This window comes from Semicossyphus pulcher, unplaced genomic scaffold (genome assembly GCF_022749685.1).
Source record: "Semicossyphus pulcher isolate SPU_LCO1_2020_fin unplaced genomic scaffold, fSemPul1.0.p SCAF_23, whole genome shotgun sequence".
NCBI classification, from domain to species: domain Eukaryota; kingdom Metazoa; phylum Chordata; class Actinopteri; order Labriformes; family Labridae; genus Semicossyphus; species Semicossyphus pulcher.
This window is the reverse complement of record NW_027211697.1, coordinates 2,655,286-2,679,832: the sequence shown is the minus strand read 5'-3', so window position 1 is coordinate 2,679,832 and position 24,547 is coordinate 2,655,286. Positions and strand designations below refer to the sequence as shown.

Sequence of the window (24,547 nt, the reverse complement as noted above, 5' to 3'; positions counted from 1 at the left end):
GAGAGGTTTAGCACAGACTAATTAAATGAGTGCTTTGAGGTAAACCTGTTTACACAGACTTGTTTGGCTGTCAACACACAGACTAGTCCTTTAGGGTTACAATATATGTTTTCTCATAGATGGATAATCCTGAAACTCTATTTCACATAAAACATATCTTAAACAAAAATGTTGCAAATATTTTATTTGTAGTTTATAATAGTTGTACAAGTGATTGACGGTTTCTTCCTCAAGCTTCTGAAATGTATTAAGTAGACAACCTGTCTTCACACCACAGGCTTAGCTCTCACATTGTTTAATTCAGCCTCCAGAGCTTAAAACAGAATGCCCAGAATTGCTTTGTTTCAGGATTATTGTATTGCCCCTCTGCCTCTTTTTGGCCTTCACTACAGAGATGAACGGGAAACGTGACACATCATCTGGACAGCTGGCCGATCAAAAAAATACCAGAACATCTCTGCTCATGAGATCATCAGAGGTCAGAGGCAAATACACTGCTGTCCAGAGATGAAGTGACCTTTGGCGACCTGCAGCTTTGTCAATCTGTCTCCGGCCTGTGAGGAATAATTCCTCCAAAACAGCCTGTTATAACTACGTGGATGACAAGGTTAATTTTTTATAATCAAATTCAGACAAGCTAATAAATTGACTCAGAGTTTTGGCCTTTAAGACAGTGAATTGCAACATATGAGAATAAAATCTGATTTTATACAGAAAACCGTCTCAAACTGACTCATTAACAGCTTGTGTGTGTACACGTATACACCTGCAAATATTTTCTCAGTGTATTATGTTTTTACAGGGACGCTTGAGGCCACAGAGTAACTTAATACTCATTAAACTCTACACTGATGTACACCTCCTGCTGAGCAGAGAACAACAGTGAACCAATACTAGTAAATATGGTTGTCTGAAATGTGAAACACCTTACAAAGCTTCAGAGCGCTTAGTAGCTAGAAGCTCATCCTATAATACTGTCCCACAATAGCAGGCTGCACTAAGTAAAGCATAATCTCTTATTTTATAAATGCAGTTTAACCTTTCTATTTATAGTGCATATGTAATTGTGTCAGTCTCACCAGTAAACAGTTGTGATTACAGTTTGGTAAAAAGATTAATAACTAAGTTATCCTAACAATAACTCAGTTGTTTAGCCAGGATTCTTCTTTAGCAACACAGAATTACAGCCAGCTAGCTAGCTAGCTAGTGGCTAGCTTAGATAGCAGTATGCAAATCGTGAAAGAGCTTAATACTCTTAAGACTCATCAGCAAACTTGTCCCTATAGATGGCAAAAGGCCATGTTGGGGGAACAGGAAGTGGGTTTTTTTTACACAACTGAAGGCAGGTTTTGTGTCACAGCTTAGTGTGTGTGTGTGTGTGTGTGTACAGAGTTGGCTCTAATGAATTTGTTGACAATACAGCTTGTGTTTGTCCTTCAACCTTCTGTCACCAGACTTGGTTTATTGCAAACTTCTTCCCACGATATGAAATTTCTTTGGGCCGCAAATGTTCTTTATTTTAAGTACAAGAAAGGTACAACATAAAAAAGGACTACACAAACATGTCATGACACTTTATTGACAGAAACAGAAACCCCACTCATGTGTTAATCAGAAACCCACATGAAGTCTTTCAGGTGGAAGATTAACTGCGAGCCTCCTGGTTGTTTTATAGGAGTCCATGGTTCATTTGTTATGTGACGACGTGAAACCAAAATCCACAGGTCAGGTCTGTTGGCGGTTTTGCCAGCAGAGGGCGCTACTTTACCTTATCTGTGCACCGTTTACTGTAGGTTCATACAACGTGTGCGGCAGGCTCAAAACACCTTTCTGTGACAATAGTTACACTGAATTTAAAATTAATTCTCAATGTAAAATTATGGATTCATGAAGTAATAAGTGTTAAAGAAGGAAAATATTATTAAAGCATTATATACCTCACGACAAGACTTTGTCTTACGACCTGTTACGACATGCACATACACACTTGATAACAGGGTATTGAGTCAGTGCCTGAAGTTTGAGATGTTTCTCTCTCAGAAACATCAGTGCTTCCCATATGAAGCTTTACAAATTGGAAAAATGTAGGCCTCAAGTTCAAATTTAGTCCAAATTGAATGGTTTCAGAATATAATCAGGACATCACAGTGGATATTGCAAGATTAAAGTCTGCAGGAAAGTAAATAAAAAGTTAGTCTTTTGAGGGATTAATAAACAACTATCAGTTGAAGTACTGAATCTTTGTTCTTTATTGTTATACACATGCTGCTATACACACGAGGAGAGACAGGTATTGATTTAACAGAGAGCCACAAACCACCTACTGTGGAGTTTTCCTGGATACCAGGTCAACAGTGGTCAGAACAGGAACAGGAAGGCACAGTGTCGAGTTGAAATGGCACAGAAGAGGAAGGGAAAAGACAAAATAACCATGTTACTTAAAAGCAGTGAGAGTTTGAAACCTCTACAAAGTCACATGCAAATGCTCGCCCAATTATTGAAATGTCACTTTTGCATTTAGTGCCAATAAAACAACCTAAATACTAAGATTAAATGCATATTTGATACATGGGCATAAATGAACAGTTCAATTTAATATTGCAATAACAATAACAAGGTACATTTTTCCAGTAGCATGAAGTTTGCGATAGAAAAGAAGGCTCTGTACATCAGCATCAAAAATCCTGTCTACGGGCAGAAACAGTTGTGTATTGTAGCATTTGTAAGAACACTAATGTCCAATGCAACAAGCAGGCAGCCATATCAAGTCAAGGCACGAAGATCTATATGCATGGCGCTACACATACAGGAGCAGGTAGGTAACACACACACCTGACGCCCTTTTTTTGCAGCTACATCACATAAGCAGACACCGGCATCGCCACAAAAAGACTGTACAGAGATCTGCCACATCTACGACAAGCACACTGTGCCATACTGTGTCAGAGTATATGTAGCTGGAGCATTAATGCTTGTTGCAGGCTTTAGCTATCTTTGAGTTCAGCTGTTAGGATGAGAGTCTGTAGCACTTTAGAGATTTGAGTTTTAAATAATGTGCATTGTACTTGAAACTAGCTCTATTACTTCAATATCAGGATTTTTTCATGTTATATAGGATAGGATTTTAACTACACAGGATTCTAGTAGTTATGATACATAGATATCACATCATTTGAGAGGATAAAAAAAACAGACATGTAGATGTTTGAGACTGCATACAACTTAAACTGATCTCGTTATAAACTCTGTTATAAGGAATGGATTATAAACGATTCTGTCGGAGTGCAAAATCACTTGAAATGGACACAGGGACACACACGTAATATGTTTGACTTCTGCTCATAACCCAAATCAGTCTGGAAAAAACATGTTTAAAAGTTATTCATGTATGTCACTGATGAATACGATATCGAAACACAAACTTAGTTTATAAGTTCTTTTGAATTTAGTGTCAAGAAACTTATAGAGTTAATTTTTCTTAAGTGTGCTTAAACGCACCACCGTGACCGGTAGTGAAATATCTCTGGAATCCACGACTACACGACAGCTCTGGGCCACACACAACTTAACACCATCCCACAGTTAATGAAATGTTTTCAAACAATCTTTTTTAACAACATTAGTCATAGGGAGCATCTTTTTCTTTTCTAATGTCAGAGACATTAATGGAATAAACAGAGTCCTCCCTGTCCTGGTGGGCTTCTTCTCAGGGCTGTTGTTGAGTCTGGGCTTCAGGGGAAAAGGAAGGACTGAATGATCTTTGCAAAGCAGAAATTGGTCTGATGGATGAGCAGGAGAAGGCTGAATTAGAGTCAGGGGTTGAGGTGCTCGTCCTCCAGATGGAGGCTGCTCGAGGGGCACAGGAGAGGCTGGCTGGAGCAGTTTGTGCTCTGACTTTTCAGGCTTTCTGTTGACTCAGAGGAGCCTGCAGAGGGAGAAGAAACAGGTAAACAACAGGGCTTGACAAGAGTGAACTTTCCAGTCACAATTCAGATCAAAACTGGCTTAACACATAAACCCATCGGATTGTCTTAGCTTAGAACAGGCGAGAAAAGCAGAGCGGACAGGAAAGCCTACATACCACAGTTATTCCTCCATACCAATAGAGCAGGAATCAGGACCTAGAGCTGGCCGAAGTGAGGTGGTATGAAGGGACAGGACGGCAGAAAACAGGAGAAGAGTGTTAGGAAACAGAGAAGCGTGAGGGCACACAGGTTAAATGCAAAGCACGGATGTTGACAGACTTTAGTCTGGAATTAAAGAGGAGAAAGGCTAGAGAACAAGAAAAGATATATCAACTGGAGTGAGGTTGAAAATAAGCAAGAACAAGGTAATTTGTAGGAATGTAGGGGCTGCAGTCAGTTTTTCGTAAAGCTGATTTGCTAGAAAGTTTGTCTTTCTTTCTGGCAGAGGATTTCTCACCTGGCAGAGACAAGTCACCCGCCGGGTCACTCTCTGTTTTGGTCAAGCTGCTGTGTTCGCTGCTGCAGTCCTGAAGGATTTCTCCCCTTGAAGGCGTCCTGTCCTCTGCTCCACACAGGAGAGCAAATGTCAATAAAGCAAAGTCCTCAGAGAAAGTGTTAGTGTAAGTTTGTTGGTGCTTTATGTGAAAACATACCATCATCTGGAGACAGGGATTCGGCCGCGTCCTCGGTCGCTGTGGCCTGAGAGGAGGAGGAAAAAGATCTTTACGTTTTTGTACGCAGCAGACTAAAAGTTTTAGGCCATGTCTACACGTACATGGGTATTTTTCCCTCCTTAGTTTCCAAAAAAACCTCGTCCACACAAACACAAACACAACAGAAACGCTGTCATGAGAATGCCACACCAACAGGCGGCGATATAACCCAGTCATGCAAAGAAGAAAAATAATAGCGGCCAATCAAATGTCGGAAAAAAATCTATTGCTGTTAGACTTCCTGGCGGGCTGCAATGGCGCATCGAGGAAGGGGGACGATATATCGGTATAGTGGAAAATATACACTGCCTGGCCAAAGAAAAAGTCACCACCTGGATTTAACTAGGCAATAGGTAAGAGCCTTCCATTGGAAAATGACTGCAGTGATTAATATGTTTCAGCTGGCAACAAGTTATTTAACCCTAACTGATGCAATGAGTAGCTTCTCATTTCTTAAACAACCATGTCAGAAGACATATCCTGTGCTCGTGGAAAAGATGTGACTCTGTTTCAGAAGGGTGAAATTATTGGCCCGCATCAAGCGAAGAAAACAACTAAGGAGATGCTGAAACTACTAAAATTGGGTTAAGAACACATTATTAAAACCTGGAAGAATAGTGGTGAACCGTCATCTTCAAGAGAGAAATGAGAAACCACTAATAAGAAAACCACTCATCAGTGAGGCTAATCGGAAGAAAAGGCTTCAATTTGCTAGGGAGCATAAAGATTGGACTCTGGATCAATGGAAAAAGGTCATGTGGTCTGATGAGTCCAGATTGACCCTGTTCCAGAGAGATGGGCGCATCATTGTAAGAAGAGAGGCGGATGAAGTGACGTACCCATCATGCCTAGTGCCTATCGTACGAGCCTGTGGGGGCAGTGTTACGATCTGGGGTTGCTTCAGTTGGTCAGGTCTAGGTTCAGCAACATTAGTTATCTGAATGACAAGGTTTTTCCAAGAAGAGATTTTTTCTTCCCGAATGGCACGAGCATATTCCAAGATGATAATGGTTCAGGTAGCATGAGACATCGTTTTCACACATGGATTGGCCACCGCAGAGTCCAGACCTTCACCCCATTGAGCATCTGTGGGATGTGCTGGAGAAGACTTTACGCAGCGGCCCCTCAATACAAGATCTTAGAGAAAAATTTATGCAACTCTGGACGGAAATAAATGTTGTCACATTGCATGAGCTTATCAAAACGATGCCAAGGCGAATGTGTGCCGTAATCAAAGCTAAAGGCGGTCCAACTGAATATATTAGAGTGTGTGACTTTTGGGTCAGGCAGTGTATGTGTACATATATGTGTAAACATGAAAAAGTCCTGTTAGCAAGGTTAGAAGCATCACTGTCTACACGTCTCCGTGGAAACTGAGTTTCTAAAAGTCTTCACCCTGGCCGGAGTTTTACAAAAGATCAATTTTCAGTGACCTAAAAGGGAGTTTGTGTGTGGACGAAAGGCTAAAACGCAGAGAAAAAGCTACATATTTAAAAATACCCATGTGAGTGTAGACATGGCCTTAATGTCAGGGGGTGAAGTGGAAGCTTACGTCTGTGGGGGCGGGGCTGCTGGACAGAAGCGTGTGTGGCTGAGCATCAGACAGCTCGGACAACTTCTCCTCATCTTCCTCCTGGATGGGAGAGGATGGAGACCTCAGGGTGCTGATGAAGAAAAACAAATTAATGACGAATACACAGAAAAGGTAATTAAACTGATCATAGCCACCTACATGGACAGATTTTCTACCTTTGAAAGCAAATGATAATGGTCTTGAGAAGTGGTAGATTTAGAATCAATAAAATAAAACTGTCCTCCATAGAAGAAAATCTGCAGCAGCAAAACCAATTTTCTAATGGCTGAAACAGAACACCACATCCGTATACGCTGCAAATCTGATTACTCACAGAGCCTAATGTAAAGTGGGGTTTCCACTCACGTTACACATACAAGCATATCATCTAATTCCCTAACCTGATTACTTACACTCGTGTTTTAGTTCACCCTCAGTGTGAGATTACCTGTCAGGTGACTTGCTGACTTTGCCTTTCTGCAGACTACCGTCGCTTAAATGCTCCGGGGAGCTCAGCTGTCTGCTCCCATCGCCTCCCACACCCCCCGAGAAGTTGATGTCGTCATAGAGGGGGGCGGACGGGATGGCGGGAGACACCGAGCGCAGACCGTTCAGAGCCTCCAACAGGGAGATGGGTTCAAAGCCGGGAGGGACTGAGTCTGTGCCCTGTGAATACAAAAACACGAGGACTGTTTGTGACTGAAAAAACAGCTGCAGTTAGAAAGGATTAGACTGTTTCACGGCTCACAGTAGACGCCTTATAAAAGGTCAAATTTAGCATCATGCGTGTAAAAAAGCATGCACATTTTTTGACCATCTGTTGTTCAACAAGTCAGTCATATTTTATGTGCATCTATTTTCTTCCACAGCTGAAGAAAAGCCCTCCAGCAGCCTCATGCCCTGCTTTCAATGATGACGCTGCCAGCTGCATGACTAACTTTGAAGCAGCTGCAGGCACATTATTACTTGGAAGTGTCGACATCTTAATAACTTGTTGCTCATTGCTCAATAAAACTTAGCATAGGAACGGATTTAATTTAACATCTGTGAGTGTCAGCTGGTCCAAGGCGGCCCCCCTCCATATAACTTCATATAAAGCAATAAAGCGGAAAAAATATGTTATGCAGCCCTAATTCGCCACCCCATTCTCTTTGATGTTGCTGCACATCTCAGCCAATTTTGGCATATTTTAACTGATTATACACAGATGTGCATGAGACTTACTGAGTGCTCGTCATGGTCCATCGTCTGAGCCAGAACAGGGCTGAAGGACACGGGGGAGAGAGCGCCAGGCTTTTTCCTCACGGCTCTGATCTGCAGCAAGGCTCTGAAAGCTGATAGAAGAAGAATATTGTACATTAAATATATTAAACATTAACTAAAAAGGCAGTGCTTCATTAAAAGACAGTAACAGGTCTTACGCAGCCTGCAGATGGGACAGTTGTTGGCCTGGTAACGCAGAGTGTCTGCGCAGGAGTTGCACAGACACAGATGTCTGCAGGGCAGGATGAGCGTGTCTCGCAGGTCAGACAGACACACGACGCACTCGTTGCTGTTGTCACTGTTCTCGTCATCTGATGGCTGGAGAAAGAATCAAATCAAATCAGAAGTCACACAAATAAAACATTGATTAACTTTTACAGCATTCCGGTTTGTGAATGAGGTAATAATTGAACTCAAACCTTAGTCTCTTGGTTGTTTTTGTTCTCAATCCCGTAGATCTCCTGTAAAAGGTAGCTCACACGGTCCACCTGGAAGGACACAGGAACAGAAGTTTCACATTAAGTTCAGATCATTCATATCACTGCCGTGTGATGTAAAGTCTTTAAATTAAATCTTCACATGAACTCAATAAAATCCCTGTAATGTTTAATTTCCCAGGACAAACCAGAGTCTGTGTGAAATTACTCGGCGCTCTCTGTAATCTAAGTTTACATTCAACGCCTGCTTTACCGCGACTCCCAGGGGTCTCGGCACACATTTTTCAAACGCTGCAGATGAGAATCAGGTTCACTGATGTTCCGAGTAAAACATTTGGCACCACATGCCGGAGCACACACAGAACGTGCTTACTTGGATTTAGACTGAACACATTTATCAAAAAAGGAGTAAATCCAGAAGATAACTAATGAACCTACGATTTGTTTCTGCTTCAGAGGCTTGACCGAGAAACTGCCATCAACGTGCTGGAGGTGAAAAATAAACAAACATGTTTTTAGAGTGTGCTTTATAAGGCGACAATGATGTCATTTTAATTAGATGCATACATACTCTTTCAAAGGCTGCCAAAAGTACATGAGCGTGTCCAAGGCAATCTTGAAGAGGACAAACAGAATCATGATTAATACAAATGTTGACCTACCTTATTCTTTAAGCTTCGTACAGCACGTTTCATTACAAAATATAAAATGAATCTGCTTGAGATGTAGCTCTGCTAACTTACCGTCCCCTTCATCAACCACAGCCTGGATCACCATGGGGAACACTCCTCGGTCCAGGTCAAAGTTCAGCTTTAAGGGAAAGACATACATATAGTGTTTAATGAGAAACAGATATAAACATGTATTTTATGAGACTAGAGGCAGAAACGAGCTGTTTTGTTCCTGTGATGTTTTCTGCTGCGGATACGTACATCTTCCTCCTTCCACTCGCTGAAATCGATTTTGAAAGACGGCATGGAGAACTGCTGGCTCACCCCTCGCTTGTAATGCACAGTTTCAGAGGCCATCGATGGATTCTTTGGGCTGTACCTGCACAAACGATGTTACAGACAAGGCTGATTAGTGTCCGGAAGATGAAGCCTGACAGTGAAAGCCCAACGGGACCTGTCATCTTTAAGAGCTCATCACATTCATTAGTGTAAGAACATAAAGTGAAGAGCACAGCACAAGCAGAAGCAACCTCTGATCTCTTTGATCCGTTTCATATCACAGTCTCATGATAACACAAGAACTTGAGTATGAACTATCACTTTCATCTTCCTCTAAGTCATAACTGCAGTATCCATGGTGACCGGTGGTTGCTAAGGAGCCAGCATCTATTCTCGTCTTTGTGCTCCAAGAAACACATGCTGTGTCCGAAACCACATACTAACGTACTGCAAAAATATATACGGTGGCATCATACTCAGAGCCGTCTTCTCCGTATCGCGTGACCTAATCGTTTACGTATGTCCGCTCTGATCTCCGGTCCATCCCCGCCATAGTAGAAGCTGAATAGCCGCAATGCATTTTGGGGCGGTTGAGTACAACCAGTGAGCTCCCGTCTCATACTCAAACATCCGGGCCGATCTACATCCAGGCATTTCTCGCATACACAAAATTGCATACTATGAGATGGGAACGCATGACATACTCAATTTTACATCACGGTTAGTATGGTTAGTATGATTAGTATGATAGTATGCTGTTTTTTGACACACCTAGAGTTTAAATGTCTCTGGCACAATGTTTTGCTTGTGTATGTCAGTTGCGTAAAGCTGTTTAAAAGGTTACAATCCTCCCATAGACAGATGAATCCTTGTTCCATTCAGACTTTAAAATTGAATTAACTCGAACTGGATAAGATTTGGATTCTGTCTGTCGGATTTCTAAGAAGCAGCCCTTCCCTTATGCTCCGTAAAGAGAACACATTATGTGACTTGCCCCTATGACAAAGGAGTTTTAAGCTGAAATCCTTACACTGCCATCCCGTTGGAGAACTCCTCAAACGCCTGGCAGTAGAGAGTGATGGCGACCCGTGCGTCAGCATCAAAGGTAAACTCAACTCCATACTGAACCTTTGGTTTTCCACCTTCCTCCACCGCTGTGTCAGAGTCATCTTTGTATCTAAAATAAAGAAACATGACAACTTTTCATCATTTTCTTACTTTTACTGTGACTCATATCGTAATAGTGTCTCGCTATTGTTACCTGATCAAGCGCAGAGAGTCCTTTCTAATGTTGACCAGACTCCTCAGGGTCTTCACAGGTTCGTGGGGTGCAGGCGTCACGTATGGAAACTAGTGAAATAATAAGAGCAAATGCCAGTTTGACTGATTCCAACATAAAATGTATAACTGCTACAGGAAATGAAGTTGTACTGAAATCTCAGATGATAATAATAAATACGGTGAAAATCCATTCTCACCTGCACAGGCCTATTTCCAAGAAAATTCAGGTCCATGTTTTCTCCAAAGAGGTATCCCTCTGGATGAGGGGTGTCGAATTTCTCTCCTCCCATAAAGAAGTGGCTCGCAAAATAATTCCCTAAAAAACAGGGCAAAAAAAGATTTACAAATGCACTGAACTTTGATATGATAATGGTTTTTAAAAATGTGTTTTAAAAAGGAACTCTCAGTTTAACACATTAATATGAAGTTACTCCAATGTAGATTCAAGAGATCAGTCGCCTCAACAAAACAATAAAGGCTGTCCATTTACCATAATCAATACATAACACTGACGTCTACATGGGTTGTAGCTTTGGATTATTTACATATACTGTATATATATTAACTAAATTCATTTGTATTAGTGAAGCAGTTTAAAACATCCATAAAAAGCTAATATAACTTCCAGGAACTCAATTTATCAACACATCAGTCCTTGTGTGTTTATACAAAAACTAAGGAGAGAACATGTTCAGCTGAGAGGCCCGAGGACAATACATGTCTGCTGGTCTTTGTAATATAATGCGTTTTTAGTAGTTTAAAATATCATATTAACAAAGAAGCATTCCTCAAACTCGATCTGCCCTTGTTAAAAGTGCTTTTAAGGTTTTTGCTCTTTCATCTTGGTGTGAGCTGAAGGGTCACCTTAAAATAGAGCAATTTATTAGCTTGGAAGTTTATAAAAGCAGAATTAAGGATCATTTGATTAGTGAATGCATCTGTCTCATTGCAGAATGCTGTTAAGTTATTGTTAGATGAATTTCTGTTCTGTATGTGAAACTTTTTTATGCTGCTGTCTTGGCCAGGGCTCCCTTGTAAAACAGATCTTGTATCTCAATGGGATTATTTCCTGGAAAAAAATAAGGGTTAAATACAAAATGACAGTCCCCTACAGAAACAATATGTCCGTATACTGTAAATATTACATTTCTTGCATAGAGTTTGAGGTATCAAAAACAGTCGCACTTGATTAATACAAGCTAACAACGTCATATGTTTCTATTCTTATTATGTATACTATATGTAGTTAGCTGATGCTAATCAACAGATAAAAAAAATAACATGGACCTAACAAGCTTAGCTAGCATTTGCGCGGTGCTTTAATACGTTCATTTACTTGAGATGATACATGCTTATGACCAATCTGAATTAAACCAAGAGACGTTGTCGATCATTTACCAGATTTCGGTGGAAAACGATAGGCCGAGTTAGCCTGGATATCGATATCCTCAACACCAGCGATTCTGCGGCTCAGGATGGACCCCATCTTTCTCTGCAAGATCGCCGATGTTAGCTACAACCAGCTAGCAGCCTGGCAGCTTACAAGTATCTCTCCCCCCAGCCTACACTAACGCCAAAACACAGATACCATCAACCACGATCAAACATTGAACGTTAGATAATCATTTTACACGTTCAGTTTATCGGTGCCTACGTTGTGAATGCTAATGCTAACAGGAAACAAATCTAGACGAGCTGTTGTTGTGCTAGGGCTATGGTGACGTAGCAGGGAGTCACCGCGATTGGCTGCCTCCAAGAATTTCCAGAACTCGGGGCGTTCGATCCGTAAGAAGGGAACGCCCGGCGGGGCGGATGTCAGGAGGGGAAGGGGTCAGCACAGTTCAAATCACTGATTTTAGCAGAAAATACTGTATCACTATTCATAATTACTATAAGTCACTAACTTCAATTTCATTAAAATATATTTGACTGTCACGGTGAGTACAGCATACACAAAATGAGTACTTCATTCAAATATGACTGCCCGTGCAGCCAAACATACTCATGATTAAACCCCTTCACCAGGAAAAAAAACTGCACGTTTTAACTGCATGCCAACAATAAAACCAATACCAGAACGCATAATTTAAATACAACAACTCAATAACATTGCAGCAATATTCAGCTACATTAAACTAAGGTTCATTGTCCCCACAATTCCAAGCGGCTGTCCTGATACAGTATAAACCACTCCACCATTAAACAGCTTTGCAATATAATATTGAAATACTTTGCCTTGTGACCATCTTTTGGCAGTTGTTTTATGTTTTTATTTGTATAAATTTTCCGACCCTTAGTATGAAATTGTGTGTTTTGCATTAGGAGGGGCTGGTTGATTTGATTGATTGATTTGAGGGTATTTAGAACCTGGATGTTTGCTGCCCTCTGGCGGTCACGGTGAAAACTGCAGCACTGAATTTGTTGTAGCTACCATCTGCTGAGAGTATTCTTACCAATATTTTAAACATATTATTACTGCAACTGAGACAAATACAAACAATAACATAAAAATTGGTAATTGCTGTATTGATAAAGTTGTTTTAACAACGTTTCTTTGTTGTAGCGCTTTCTTAGTCGTGTTATCTTGAAAATACTTACCGGAAATATTATCATCTTTATTGATTCTACTTTCATTCATTTAATTTTATATAGTTCCTCGTTGTGACCGCTAGAGGGCATTAATCACTTGTGGCCCACACACGTCAAAACAACAGTTGTTGAGAGTGTTTATCTTTTTAATTTTAAGTCACAAATCTAATTTTGCGAAATTACCCACTGTGATCACTAGATTGTAGACAAGACTCGACAGGTTACGTTTATGTTTTACTGCTCATTCTTTAAAGAAGTGACTGGTGTGACTGATGTATAGAATAATAATAATGTTATTTGATGTAGACGTCATAAGCGCAAACTAAAGCAATATCTAAAAAAATAATAAATATCTGTAACATTTTCACCAAATGAGAGAATGTTTCTAGCTGTAACTGCTATACATTGAAAATGTCATGATAATTTGTATCTTTCGCTGTACTTTGTATATTACATTGAAAGCACGTACCGGAAACAAATGTGCATTGATTGATTGATTGACATTAAGTGACGCTAATTTAACTATTTTGATATTGCAGTTCCTATGCGTGACCACTAGATGGCATCAAAAACATGACTTAACTTGTCCCCTATAAAATTAACAAGAAAACAGTTCTATTAATACTGTTATTACAATACATGTGTAAGTGTACAACATAATCAGACTAATAATATGCTGCACATTTGATGTTGATTTAAACGATCTTTTAAATAGCATTGTGTTATCGTTGTGTTGCAGTTCTCAACTGTGACCACCGGAGGACAGTAAAGACTAGTGATTTTAAGTTCATAAAGATGAGCCATTGTCTCAAGTACAGTAGTAACACAGAGCAGATCTATCAATAAAAGTAATTGTTGTTATTTATACTTAATCTACTCACTTTAGGTACATAATGATATCAATAACAATTCTACTACAAAATTGATATAATGATAACATACAGTGTATAAAATTAATATGCTAGCAATTTTTGGGTAGTGTTGCAGTTCTTCACTATTACCACAAGAGGTCAGTGAACACAAGAGCCTCTAAATACACTCGTGATGAGCGTTGTCTAGAATCTTCTGGTAAATGATCTCAACACGACAATGGAATTAAAAGCTTTGTACATTATACAAAGTAAACAATACAAATGTAAAATTGTTTAAATTTAAGAATGTGACATACAGTTTCAGTAGACTAACTTATCAAAAGCACTTGTGTCTCTGCCTTTGCTTTTTAGTGCAATCTTGATGTTTGGTACATAATTATAATATTTATCACTTTTCACCATTTTTACTATAAATTTGGCGACTGTGTGAATTATAATTAATGTAGTCGGGTGTAAATCCATCTCAGCGGATGTTGACTCTCATCAGACGGTCGGGGCTGCTGACGTCATTAACTTCAGGTACACCGCGGGCAGGCTGCGTTTCTCACAAAACCAGGTAAATTGACTTTCAGCGCACTGACAGCTTCACTATTACAGTTGCGACCAGTAGCAGTGTTTGACAATGTTATCGACGCATAGTCAATTAATTTCCAGGTTTCGGGCTTTATCTTCAGTCTGATGTTTATATGCCGAGAATGGCGACGCTAGCATGCTAACGACAGCTAGCAAACACACTTGCCTTGCTTTAGTGTTAGCTGAACAAACATACCTCCGTCTTACAAGTTACCCAACTAGCTGAATACAAACAAACCATCGCCGTTAATAGTTTCTTTATTTAGTTATTAGAGCCTACGTTAGGTAAGATACATTCCTCAATCTGCCGATAAACCCAATTACGTCCTACCCCAGTTTATGTTAGCTACCCTCAATTAACGTTAACGGTAATGTGAAATACTTATGATAGATACGCGTCCCGATTTAGGTTAACATCATTGCTGGTTTCCGCTAGTATCGATTACGCAACTAAGTTATTCATGGTTAGTTGTGCAAGTGGATTTGAGCTGGATTATCTGGGCAAGGATTAACATAAACATCAGCCAGCTAGCTGGTTGGTTAGCCTGGGAGCGTTAGCAACGTTTAGAGGAAATGTCTCTTTTAAAATTTACGTTATATACAAACACAAATTGTGAAGATGTTTCATCTTCCGTGTTTAAGTTGTTCTTTATGATGTTTTGGTTCTGTTGGCTTTAGCTCAGAGGGCATTTCTGTTGAGAGTTGGAGAAAGTAGATTTGGGCTGTAGCACAGCCGCTAAAGTATTGTTGTTACTGGTGAGAATGGCAGAATGATCTTCACTAGATTATCAGGATCCATACAATCTATGTAGTTAACCCTACCTATAGTTATTTCAATTAGTATATTGTTCAGATTTTTTCAGTGCATGTTTTTCCTTTAGAAATACAATTCACATTGATGTCAAACTGCAGATTGGGGCACATTAGCCGGATTCTTAGTCCAGTAGCAGGTACATTTATTTGTCTTGAGAATACCAAGTCACCTTGAAATTTGTCATGATGTGTTACACACTGCTCTACTTAGATGTTTTTTTTCCAGTTTCCGTAATCCTTGCTACACATAGTAATGTGATTATATCAAAGTTATATTGCAGATTTATTTTCATAAAATCCTAAATTCAAAATTCCAGTGTTGTTTCTCTGAGTGGTTTAATGAACCGTACTTTGTTTCAGCCACAGCATGCATTATTTAGCTGGAGAGAGAAACACTGCTACATACAGAAACCTGACTCCTGAACTGGAGAGCTCTCACTACCGTTGTTGTTGTTGTTGTTGTTGTTGTTGTTGTTTCTGTTCTTTTTATCTCTAATGTCACAATTTTGCATCACACAGATGCTTTAAACTCTACTTTACTTCCTCAGTTCTGGAACTTTCTGGGTACACGTGCTGACTGACATTAGCACATGGTACTTAATTAGCCTCTGTGACTGTTATGGGAACATGTCATGACCTGGGAGAGGGCAGAGAGTAATGAACTATGGGACTCAAAACTGTTTAAAAAAATGTTCCCCTTGCAGAATAAAGGTCCTCTGGAGAGTTGTGAGCGGACCGTGTCCAACCCCTATCCCTTTAAAGACATCCGGCCAGTATGTCCAGTGATCCTCCTCCTCCGTACCCTGGAGGTCCCAGCGCACCACTCATTGAGGAGAAGAACGGACAACCAGGTATATTTGGAGCGACTTCTTTACTAATTTGTGGTTTAGTTAAAGTTTGTTTTTGATATGTTTTTTATCTCATAACTTAGACAGTCTAATATTTTAAATATAACAACAAACTTTACTTATTTGGACATTTCTTGAAATTTGTCCAATTTCGTTTGTGACTATCAAAATTATTCTATTCTTTTTTTAGAATTAGACTATTCTGCTATACACATTCATTTGTAAATATTGTGTTTTGCGTTAACCATGGAAATTCGATGGAGTTACTTCTTTGCATCAGTAGAGTCTGACTTAAACGTGTGTACACCTGTCTCCTTTTTTGAAACAGGTCCTGTAAGAACTGCTCCTATACAGGGACAGCCGTTGCCTCCAGACTATGGTCCTCCACCCTATGAAGGCCCAGGGCCAGGCTTTCTTCCCCCACATGTCCCCGGGGAAGGACCCATGCCCATGCCAATGCCTCCACCACCACAAGGTGCTGCACACAGTCTGCATGTTAAAAATAAACACAAAAAGCCTCGAACAGTTTTGCTGTATATTGTTGTTGTGAATAATGTGTTAGCAGGCAATTCCCTACTTTTGGATAGAGCAACATGAGCTAATTTGGAGCTGTGATTTTGGCCACTTATTCCAACATTATTTATCTTTTGTCCTTGTCAGTCATGTTTCATCCATCAATCCATTGGAAAAATATCACTTACACTGACATTTGAGCTTCTAGCTTTTTCAACAGGCCACTAGCAGTTGTGCTAAACATTGGATCATCATGATACAAACTTCATTAAGGCCCACCTACTTTGTTTCATAAGTCATACACAGTACAGCATATTAAGTGTAATTTAATTCTGAACAGGTGGGCCCTACCCTCCTCCGCCCGGTCACTACCACCACCCGATGCCGGGACAGATGGGTCCTGGCCCCAGCCACTTTGTCCACATGGGAGGCCACACAGCGACTGTACTGGCTCCGCCCGGAGCAGCCACCACTGTGACCGTACTGCAGGGGGAAATGTTCCAGACATCACCCGTGCAGACTGTCTGTCCGCACTGCCAGCAGGCCATCGTCACCCGCATCTCCCATGATGTCGGACTCATGAACACACTCTTCTGCCTCTTCTGCTTCTTTGTTGGGTGAGTAAATCACAGGTCAGAGGTCAAGAAGAGTAGAGGTCTGATAGCAGATGGATTCAGATGAAATAACTGAAACATGTCAAGCTGCTACTGTATTGTTGTTTAGTGCAAAAGGAAAACTTCTACTGTTTCACCTGCTGTAAATGAGCACACAATGCTGCTGCTACTGTCACAGATAATGTCCGCTGGATGATTAAGGCTTTCAGTTAGGCGAAGGGGCTTTTCAGTGAGTGTGTTTCTGTTATCAGTGGCACCTCGCCCTGGTGCTGGTTCACGCTGTGGCCACATAAACAGACCGTTCACGGAGCGGATGTGCTGCAGAGTGTTTACTTTTTGATTTGACTTTAAGATACTTTTAAAATCAGTCATGCTTAGCTGAAGGAGAAGTGAAACCATTAGGGAAATCGTAGCTAAATACTGAAGATGGCTCCTTCTCACTGTCTGATAGTCCACACTGTTTATATGCAAATCACATGCACCCGTTTATCATGTGGCAGATGCAAATGAAGAGTTGCTGTGGAATATCAAGAATTCAGAAGCATGTTTTGGATTCATTTAACATGTTATCTTCTCTATATTTATGTTATGCGCTTGCAGACAGTGCAGACTGTGCTAATCTGTGTTATTACAACATATTTGGAACAACCAGTTCTTCTTTTCTGTACATTTCATAAAATAAAAATATTTTCTCTTCCTCATTTTCAGGTGTGATCTCGGCTGCTGCTTGATCCCCTGTCTGATTGACGACCTCAAGGATGTGACACACACCTGCCCTTACTGTAAGGGATACATTTACACATACAAGCGTATATGCTAACCACCGACAGCTGTATGATACAGAGACATGCACATGCACACACGATTACACTCACAGCTCCTCCTGCTGGTAGTGACAGGCTTCTCCCCCCATTTTTGCAAAGTGTTGTGTAGATCTCTTAAATTGTAAGTGCGGTTTTCTCATTACTTCACAGAATATTTACTGTATATATCTTTCTGCCTAATTCTTTCATGTATAAATATGCATTTGAAATGTACAAATCTCACTGAACTACAGAATCTGTAGTGCACCGAAACATCCACAGAGATGGATAGGCAGCAGGCGCGCGGTTGCATTCGATCCTGTACGGGAACCTGAAGAAAAGGCTTTTAGTGTTACACTCGGTAATGAAAACAATCTGTGAATAGAGAAGCAGCCTTAGTTAGAGAAAGCTGTGAAAACGGTCACTTTATTTATATTCAACCATCTGTGAACCTTGCCAAGAAGCGTATTGAAGTTAAACAAGCTGGGTTAGCTATTTCTCTCTTATTTATTTCAAATATTTTATCCACTATTTTAACGAGTTAATTTTGAGAACTGTGAACATTTTTGTCCATGTTTGATTATTTTCTTCCTTCCTTTTATCATTATCCCTTTTCGAATGATATCGAACTAACAAACCAGTTTCACATCGACTGATGTACGCGTTTGTTTGGGAACTAAGATTGATGTAACTTGCTGTAATCTATATTAATCTTCTGGGCTTTGGTCACACCTTTTAGATTTTAGTGTTTGCTGTTAACGCATTAAAGCCCTCCGTATGTGATGTTCTTTATTTTGACAATAAAGCCAAATTATGCACTTTAAGTTGGAATTCAAATTTCCCCCTCTGATACATTCTTAAAAAACCATCAACCTCAGCCATCACTGGTGCTTTAAAGATGTTAGCTTCGAGGGAAACAACTTCTCATGAGTAAAAGCGGTTTATAATTTAGGTTTTTACATGTTTGTTGTCAGCCGATTTAATCCAGCCATATATGCACTTAATTTATAGTACATTAGAATCAAAGGGGAGCTTGTAGGCGCTGTCTAACAGGCGACACTGCATGACATCTCACTCTGTCAGCCTGATGCAACGCTCAGTCTTTCCTCTCACCGAAGCTGTTGGCTGATTGTTTGTTGGTGCCACAGTAAACAGGTGGCTAGTTTAGAACCGTATGCACACAAACAAAAAACGTCATCCAAACAAATGCAGAAAAGTATGTTGGCAAACTCCCAACAGTGGTGACACTAGCCTTTAACCCTCCTAACATGGCACCAGCCCTGAAAGAACACCTGCATTGCTCAGATGCATGTTAGATTAAAAAAAACGTCTTTGGACTTAATAGTGACCTCCGCTAGGAATAAGCTTCAGATAAATGATTGTAACACATCCTGCAAAATAACATTGTGATTCCATTTAGATAACTACTAACAATGAAACGAGCATTGTTTAAACACAGCATGCCCAAACTGCCATTCACCCTCACTCATCAGGTGCAGAGTCTGTCTGCATGAACCACACGTGAAAATGAAGAATTCTCACAGACTAGTTCCTTGACTCTTTATGCATTTGATTTAATTTTCATTAAGGCTAGCTAAGCTGTGCAAGAAAGTCAATTTTAAGTTGAAGGATTGCAACTTTTAATACAAAGTACTGTATGCCATTGTTGTGGAAAATGCTGGTATGCATTGCTCTCTAAATGTCTGTGAAATGTATAACTATGTACGTCAAAAATTTGTTTGACTGTTGTATACAGTTACTATTTTATCAATAAAAATCAGAATGTGACTTTTCATTGAAATTCATTTTATTGCTGATTGGACAATGAACTGGAAAGTGAAGAAGTGTGTGTAAGCTGAAAGTTACCTTCACCTTTAAAACAGAAAGAAAACTGCAGCTAGAAATAAACAGAATTTCCGCTACCAGAGCCTGTAAGCAATAAATATAAGCTTATAAACAAGGGTTGTACTCTTTACATTACATACATTAAAATGTTCAAAGTGCAAAGGTGTCAGTCTCTCCATCGGTGTCCGCACTGGGCATTGCAGCATTTGTAGAAAGTTGTCATCGGTTCATCAGCTGATCTGGTCTGAATCTGCATGAAATACGCACGAAGATGTCCACACTTGGGACAAGTTTCTGTGAAGAGACACAAGGAAGAAGATTATGAACACAACCATGTTTGTTTTAAATTAACATTTAAATGTACCGGTATTAGAATATCCAGCTGTAAAAGCGCTTCTGATTAAAAATGAAATTATTTAAAAAATCATCTCCAAGAAAATCACATTTAATTGGTGTGAGCGAGCAGCCTTTACTGTATATATCCCTGTAGAAATTTGCTTTAATATGAGGACAACTTTGCAAAGTGCAACATGCACTGGAGGAAGTTGAGAAGTTGATGCTGAGATTTCACTCACATTCAACAGAGTTTGTGTAATTTGATCTGCTACAATATGTTTAAAATAGTTTTAAAGATAAAATGAAACAACAGATTAAAAACTAAAATAGCACTCACAGAACTTAAAGCACATCCCTTTCAGCACTATATTTGCAATACTTATATTTGATCAGAATTTAAAATATTATGCTGGAAGTTTTAACAACATAACTTGTACTCAAATTACATTTTTAATTTAAAATGTGATTATAGATCTTGACAGTTATAGGTTTAGAAAAACTTAAAATAAGTATGAGATTACTATGGCAAGTTAGTTTTATTAAGTAATTGTTAAATAAAAAGCTAAATTTAACATTATTTGTATCACAACATTTTGCCAAAGATAGTTATAGCACAGCAGCATACAGTAAGTTATTCTAAATATATGATAAACTACAATAATGTACCTAATATTTTATCAGTGCAGAGGGACGGGAACACTCACCAATCAAACTCTATCTCTAATTTATAGTATTGAAATCTCAAATTAAGCAATGTTTACTTACCACTTTTGTGTTTTTAGTCCATATATACAATAGAGACCTCAGATAAATTTAGATTTTTATATTTTGCAAAGCAGTTTGTGATTGTTGTGTTGCAAAGTACATCAAGAGAAAGTATAAGTGGTAGTATAAATTTGTGAGGGCAACATTGAGTAAACAAAAGTCCACCAAAACATTATTAAGGGCAGGCATTATAATCAGAGACAATTTAGGGGTTTTAAGATGACAGACGAACTTTTCTTTACAGTTTTAAAGGCAAGAAACAAAAGACTTGAAACCATGATGATACACACCATGCTTTGTTGTAATGCCACTTACCTGGAGTTGAGTCCACGTTTTCCCAAGCTGCAGCACCCCCGAGAACATCATCCACCTCTTTCAGCTTGGGATACTTCCGGTTGTTGACCTGTGGTAAAGAAAAGATATGTTACCCCAAAGAAACTTAAGACGCAAGTGAAACTACAGGCTGCATTTTAGTCTAACATAACTTGGACAGTGGACAGCAACACCAATGTAATATGTGCCGTGATTTTTCGTCCTTATATTATACAACACATCTTACCTTTCTTGTGATGTTGTGGACATAAGGACAGGTGTTGCAGGCGAATCTCATGCACTTCTGTCCCTCCTCGACTATTAAAACATTTCCGCAGGTTGGACAAAAAAGAAGCATGTCAGCAGGGAAATATGTGTAGCCTGTGAACCGCTTCAAACTGAAATAATTAGCCCAATATGAGTACAATTTATTAAGTACTATTTAAAACAGCTAATAACCCGTTTAAGTTTCCCTACTGTAAATAGTTTGTTGCATGTGGAGCAGCGGAAGAGGAGCTGATGAAAGCAGGTGTAACGGTTTTAAAGCTCGGCGGGAAACAAAGTATAAACATTGGAAGTAGATTTTTATTAATTTATCGATGATTAAAGAAAAAAAACGCAATGCAAAGTGGAATTATGCAAAGATTGAATTACCCTTATATATTGCTGTCCAAGGAAAAACAGTAATTTGTTGCTTTAATTTACGTCCACTAAGGGGAACTACTTTAACTAATCCACAGTTGCCTTCCGGTATATAATGGCTACTGTACACAGTCTTTGTTTACTACTTTGCTGGCCACTAAATAGTGTCCTATGAATTTGTTTGACAGCAATAATTGTTTTATCTGAGTCCAGCACATTTGTTTAGACTTTAAAAACTTTAATTTACATGTTAAAAACAGTAAGTTTTATCATTCCCCTCCTGCAAAAACCGGGCAGCTGTACGTTGTATGATTTGAATGCCTGACTGCTGATGGAGGAGCAGAGTCAGGACACTGTTGCAGGAGAAGTGTCTGTAAAAGATGAAGAGGTAGAATACGATGACCTGACAGAGATGGCAGCTCCCGACGCGGAGGAGGAGGAAGACGAGGAGGCCCTTCCTCACTCAGAGATCTTGGATATTTTCGAGGAGGGACTTGCTAGACTTGTGCAGGACCCTTTACTTTGTGATCTGCCAATCCAGGTTGGTTTGACCTGTCCGGAGTACACTTTATATGCCGTAGGATGTGCAAATGAAATATCAGATACATGCACTATAGATTCACACGTAATGTTTTGATGCATCACACTAGATACACGCGTTGTGTTATCCTGAAACTTGACTGGAGTTTAAACTGTTTTAATTTGATTTTATGGTCTGGGACACTCACATTCGGTTGAATTTAGTTACTAGTCTTTGGAGTGAATGTCAGAGCAAAATAGACCACAAAGTCTAATAAACTATTATTTGAAGAATTGCATGTTTTCACAATCTTTGAAAGGTTGACAGTTCTAATCCCAAAGACTGCTTAAAATGGTTTCAACTATAAGTTCCTTTGGAAAGAATGTCTTGTTCCATCCATCCATCCAGGACTATTTAGCAATTTATAAAGATAATTTACTGCAGGCAAAGTCTTGGCTGATTGAGAGAAGAAGACTTAAAATTTTAAGTCTAAATAAGTTCATTTTTTTGGAAAGCTGATTATCTATTCCTTTGTTTAGGTGACTCTGGAGGAGGTCAATTCTCAGATCGCTTTGGAGTACGGTCAGGCAATGACTGTGAGGGTTTTAAAGGCGGACGGCGAAATAATGCGTAAGTGATGAGATTGTTTTGTTGTTTCATTTTGAGGCAGAACAGAAGTTGAACATGCAAGTGTGTGATTTCTGGTTACTAGGGCTGAGCAATATGACTATATATATTGTTAAAACAATATCAAAATGTCTGTTGTATGTGTTTTTCTATATCTTCTCTATCGTGATGTCACAAAACTGAACTGAACTTCTTTACGGCAATTTTTACGTCATTTTGACATGCGCTTTACCTTCTAATCCTTGCACGTCGGAGAGAACCTGGAGCAAACCACAGAGGGGGCGCTGTTTATTAACATGGACATTAATGTGCAGAAAAGGACTTTTGTGTAGTTTAAAACTCCTGTGACGAGTTTTTCGTTGCTTATGAAACAGATTGAAATTCATTCTGATTACTCTATAAGACCTACAAAAGCAAACCAGACCATCAGAGAGATTGATTGATTATTTTTTATATAGTTATTTTTAATGCCAGAAACTGCTGGTGGGAGGGGGGTAGGTGTCAGACGAAGCAATTAACTGCACGCTGCCTTTGTTTACATTTTCCAGGGCAAAAATTTAAAGTGAGTGATACATATGACTGTTTAAGAAAGAAGATGAAGTTTTGTTAAAAAACAACACTTAAGCATGTACAGGACAAAATCAGCAAAGAGATAAGAGGTACAACTTTGTCCACAGGGGGCGCCAAAATCAACACAACCCAAATTTTCCTCACAGGAGCTTTAAACTAAACTACATAATGTAATGTTTGTATTATTATTCATTTATTTCACAATTACAACTGGTGATGTCTCATTAACCATTATTTAAAAATCTTTCTTCCAAAGCCATAGTGGTGGTGCAGAATGCCACTGTCCTGGACCTGAAGAAGGCTATTCGCAGATTCATGGAGCTGAAACAACAACGTGAAGGGGGAGTGAAACATGTCAGCTGGTAAATACACGCACGCACACACACACACACTCAAGAACTTAAAATTGTATTACAAATTCAAACACTTACATTCCCGCTGCTTGTCTTCTTGATTTTACAGGAGGTATGTTTGGAGAACTTATCATTTAGTATTTCAAGGGGAAAAGCTTGAAGACGACAAGATGAGGCTTAAAGAGTAAGTGTATAGAATAATCCCCTCCTTCAGTTGTGATGCTGTGGTTTCTTCTGCATTGTTTGACTTTCTACTCTCTGTGTTTATTTTCGTTTCTAAGTTATGGGATCAGGAACAGAGATGAAGTGACGTTCATGAAGAGACTCAGGAAAAAGTGAAACATCACTGCCCACACTTTTCCAGCAGGAAGAACAGTAGATGCAGTGTGTGCTGGTGCAACCTTCCCAGCTGACATAAGATGACTTATTAATACTTACTTAGTATTTCAAGTAGTTCATGATTGAATGACTTGTTTTATTTAAGTGTTTTGGGGCATTCTTGATCGTGTAGCTTTTTACACATTATAAAGCCCATATTTATATCCAGAGACATTTTACAAACTGAGCAGCTTCTCAAAGAGGCGACATGTAAATATGATATTTAGATTTGTTAACCTTGTTTATCTGCAAGTGTTCAGAGATGTTTGCAATTATTAAAACTTTTTACCTTTTTTTTTTAGTGTATTTTGTGTATCTTTCCAACATAAGCAAGCATCTTGGCAACGCCACAACACAAAATTTTCCAGAGAACTCGATTGTAAATGTAATCT

General features: G+C 39.4%; 4 protein-coding genes across 5 annotated transcripts; 2 read left to right on the top strand and 2 right to left on the bottom strand.

Annotated features, from left to right (window-relative positions):
* Nucleotides 1-2,225: 2,225 nt before the first annotated feature.
* mgrn1b (mahogunin, ring finger 1b) lies at nt 2,226-11,882 on the bottom strand. Of its 2 annotated transcripts, XM_069674636.1 has the most exons (17): nt 11,581-11,882; nt 10,380-10,498; nt 10,163-10,251; nt 9,932-10,078; nt 8,884-9,001; nt 8,695-8,761; nt 8,523-8,566; nt 8,390-8,437; nt 7,934-8,002; nt 7,673-7,832; nt 7,476-7,585; nt 6,700-6,917; nt 6,231-6,342; nt 4,619-4,664; nt 4,423-4,527; nt 4,082-4,127; nt 3,837-3,925 (listed from the first exon to the last, which is right to left on the bottom strand). In XM_069674636.1, the coding sequence occupies exons 1-16, from the start codon at nt 11,666-11,668 to the stop codon at nt 4,087-4,089; spliced, it is 1,581 nt and encodes a 526-aa protein (XP_069530737.1). In that variant the 5' UTR covers nt 11,669-11,882; the 3' UTR covers nt 3,837-3,925; nt 4,082-4,086. The 2 variants fall into 2 exon arrangements, with proteins under 2 accessions (XP_069530736.1, XP_069530737.1); XM_069674635.1 differs by lacking the exon at nt 4,082-4,127 and having other exon boundaries at nt 2,226-3,925.
* Nucleotides 11,883-14,136: 2,254 nt separating this feature from the next.
* cdip1 (cell death-inducing p53 target 1) lies at nt 14,137-19,834 on the top strand. The gene is made up of 5 exons (XM_069674788.1): nt 14,137-14,199; nt 15,734-15,880; nt 16,206-16,352; nt 16,731-17,007; nt 17,713-19,834. The coding sequence occupies exons 2-5, from the start codon at nt 15,805-15,807 to the stop codon at nt 17,822-17,824; spliced, it is 612 nt and encodes a 203-aa protein (XP_069530889.1). The 5' UTR covers nt 14,137-14,199; nt 15,734-15,804; the 3' UTR covers nt 17,825-19,834.
* On the bottom strand, nt 19,402-21,552 carry polr3k (polymerase (RNA) III (DNA directed) polypeptide K). Its single transcript, XM_069674789.1, has 3 exons — nt 21,313-21,552; nt 21,069-21,156; nt 19,402-19,946 (listed from the first exon to the last, which is right to left on the bottom strand). Exons 1-3 carry the CDS (start codon nt 21,421-21,423, stop codon nt 19,819-19,821), a joined length of 327 nt encoding a protein of 108 aa, XP_069530890.1. The 5' UTR covers nt 21,424-21,552; the 3' UTR covers nt 19,402-19,818.
* A 298-nt stretch (nt 21,553-21,850) lies between these two features.
* On the top strand, nt 21,851-24,357 carry snrnp25 (small nuclear ribonucleoprotein 25). Its single transcript, XM_069674748.1, has 5 exons — nt 21,851-22,248; nt 22,767-22,857; nt 23,681-23,786; nt 23,887-23,961; nt 24,059-24,357. Exons 1-5 carry the CDS (start codon nt 22,039-22,041, stop codon nt 24,114-24,116), a joined length of 540 nt encoding a protein of 179 aa, XP_069530849.1. The 5' UTR covers nt 21,851-22,038; the 3' UTR covers nt 24,117-24,357.
* The last annotated feature ends 190 nt before the right edge of the window (nt 24,358-24,547 follow it).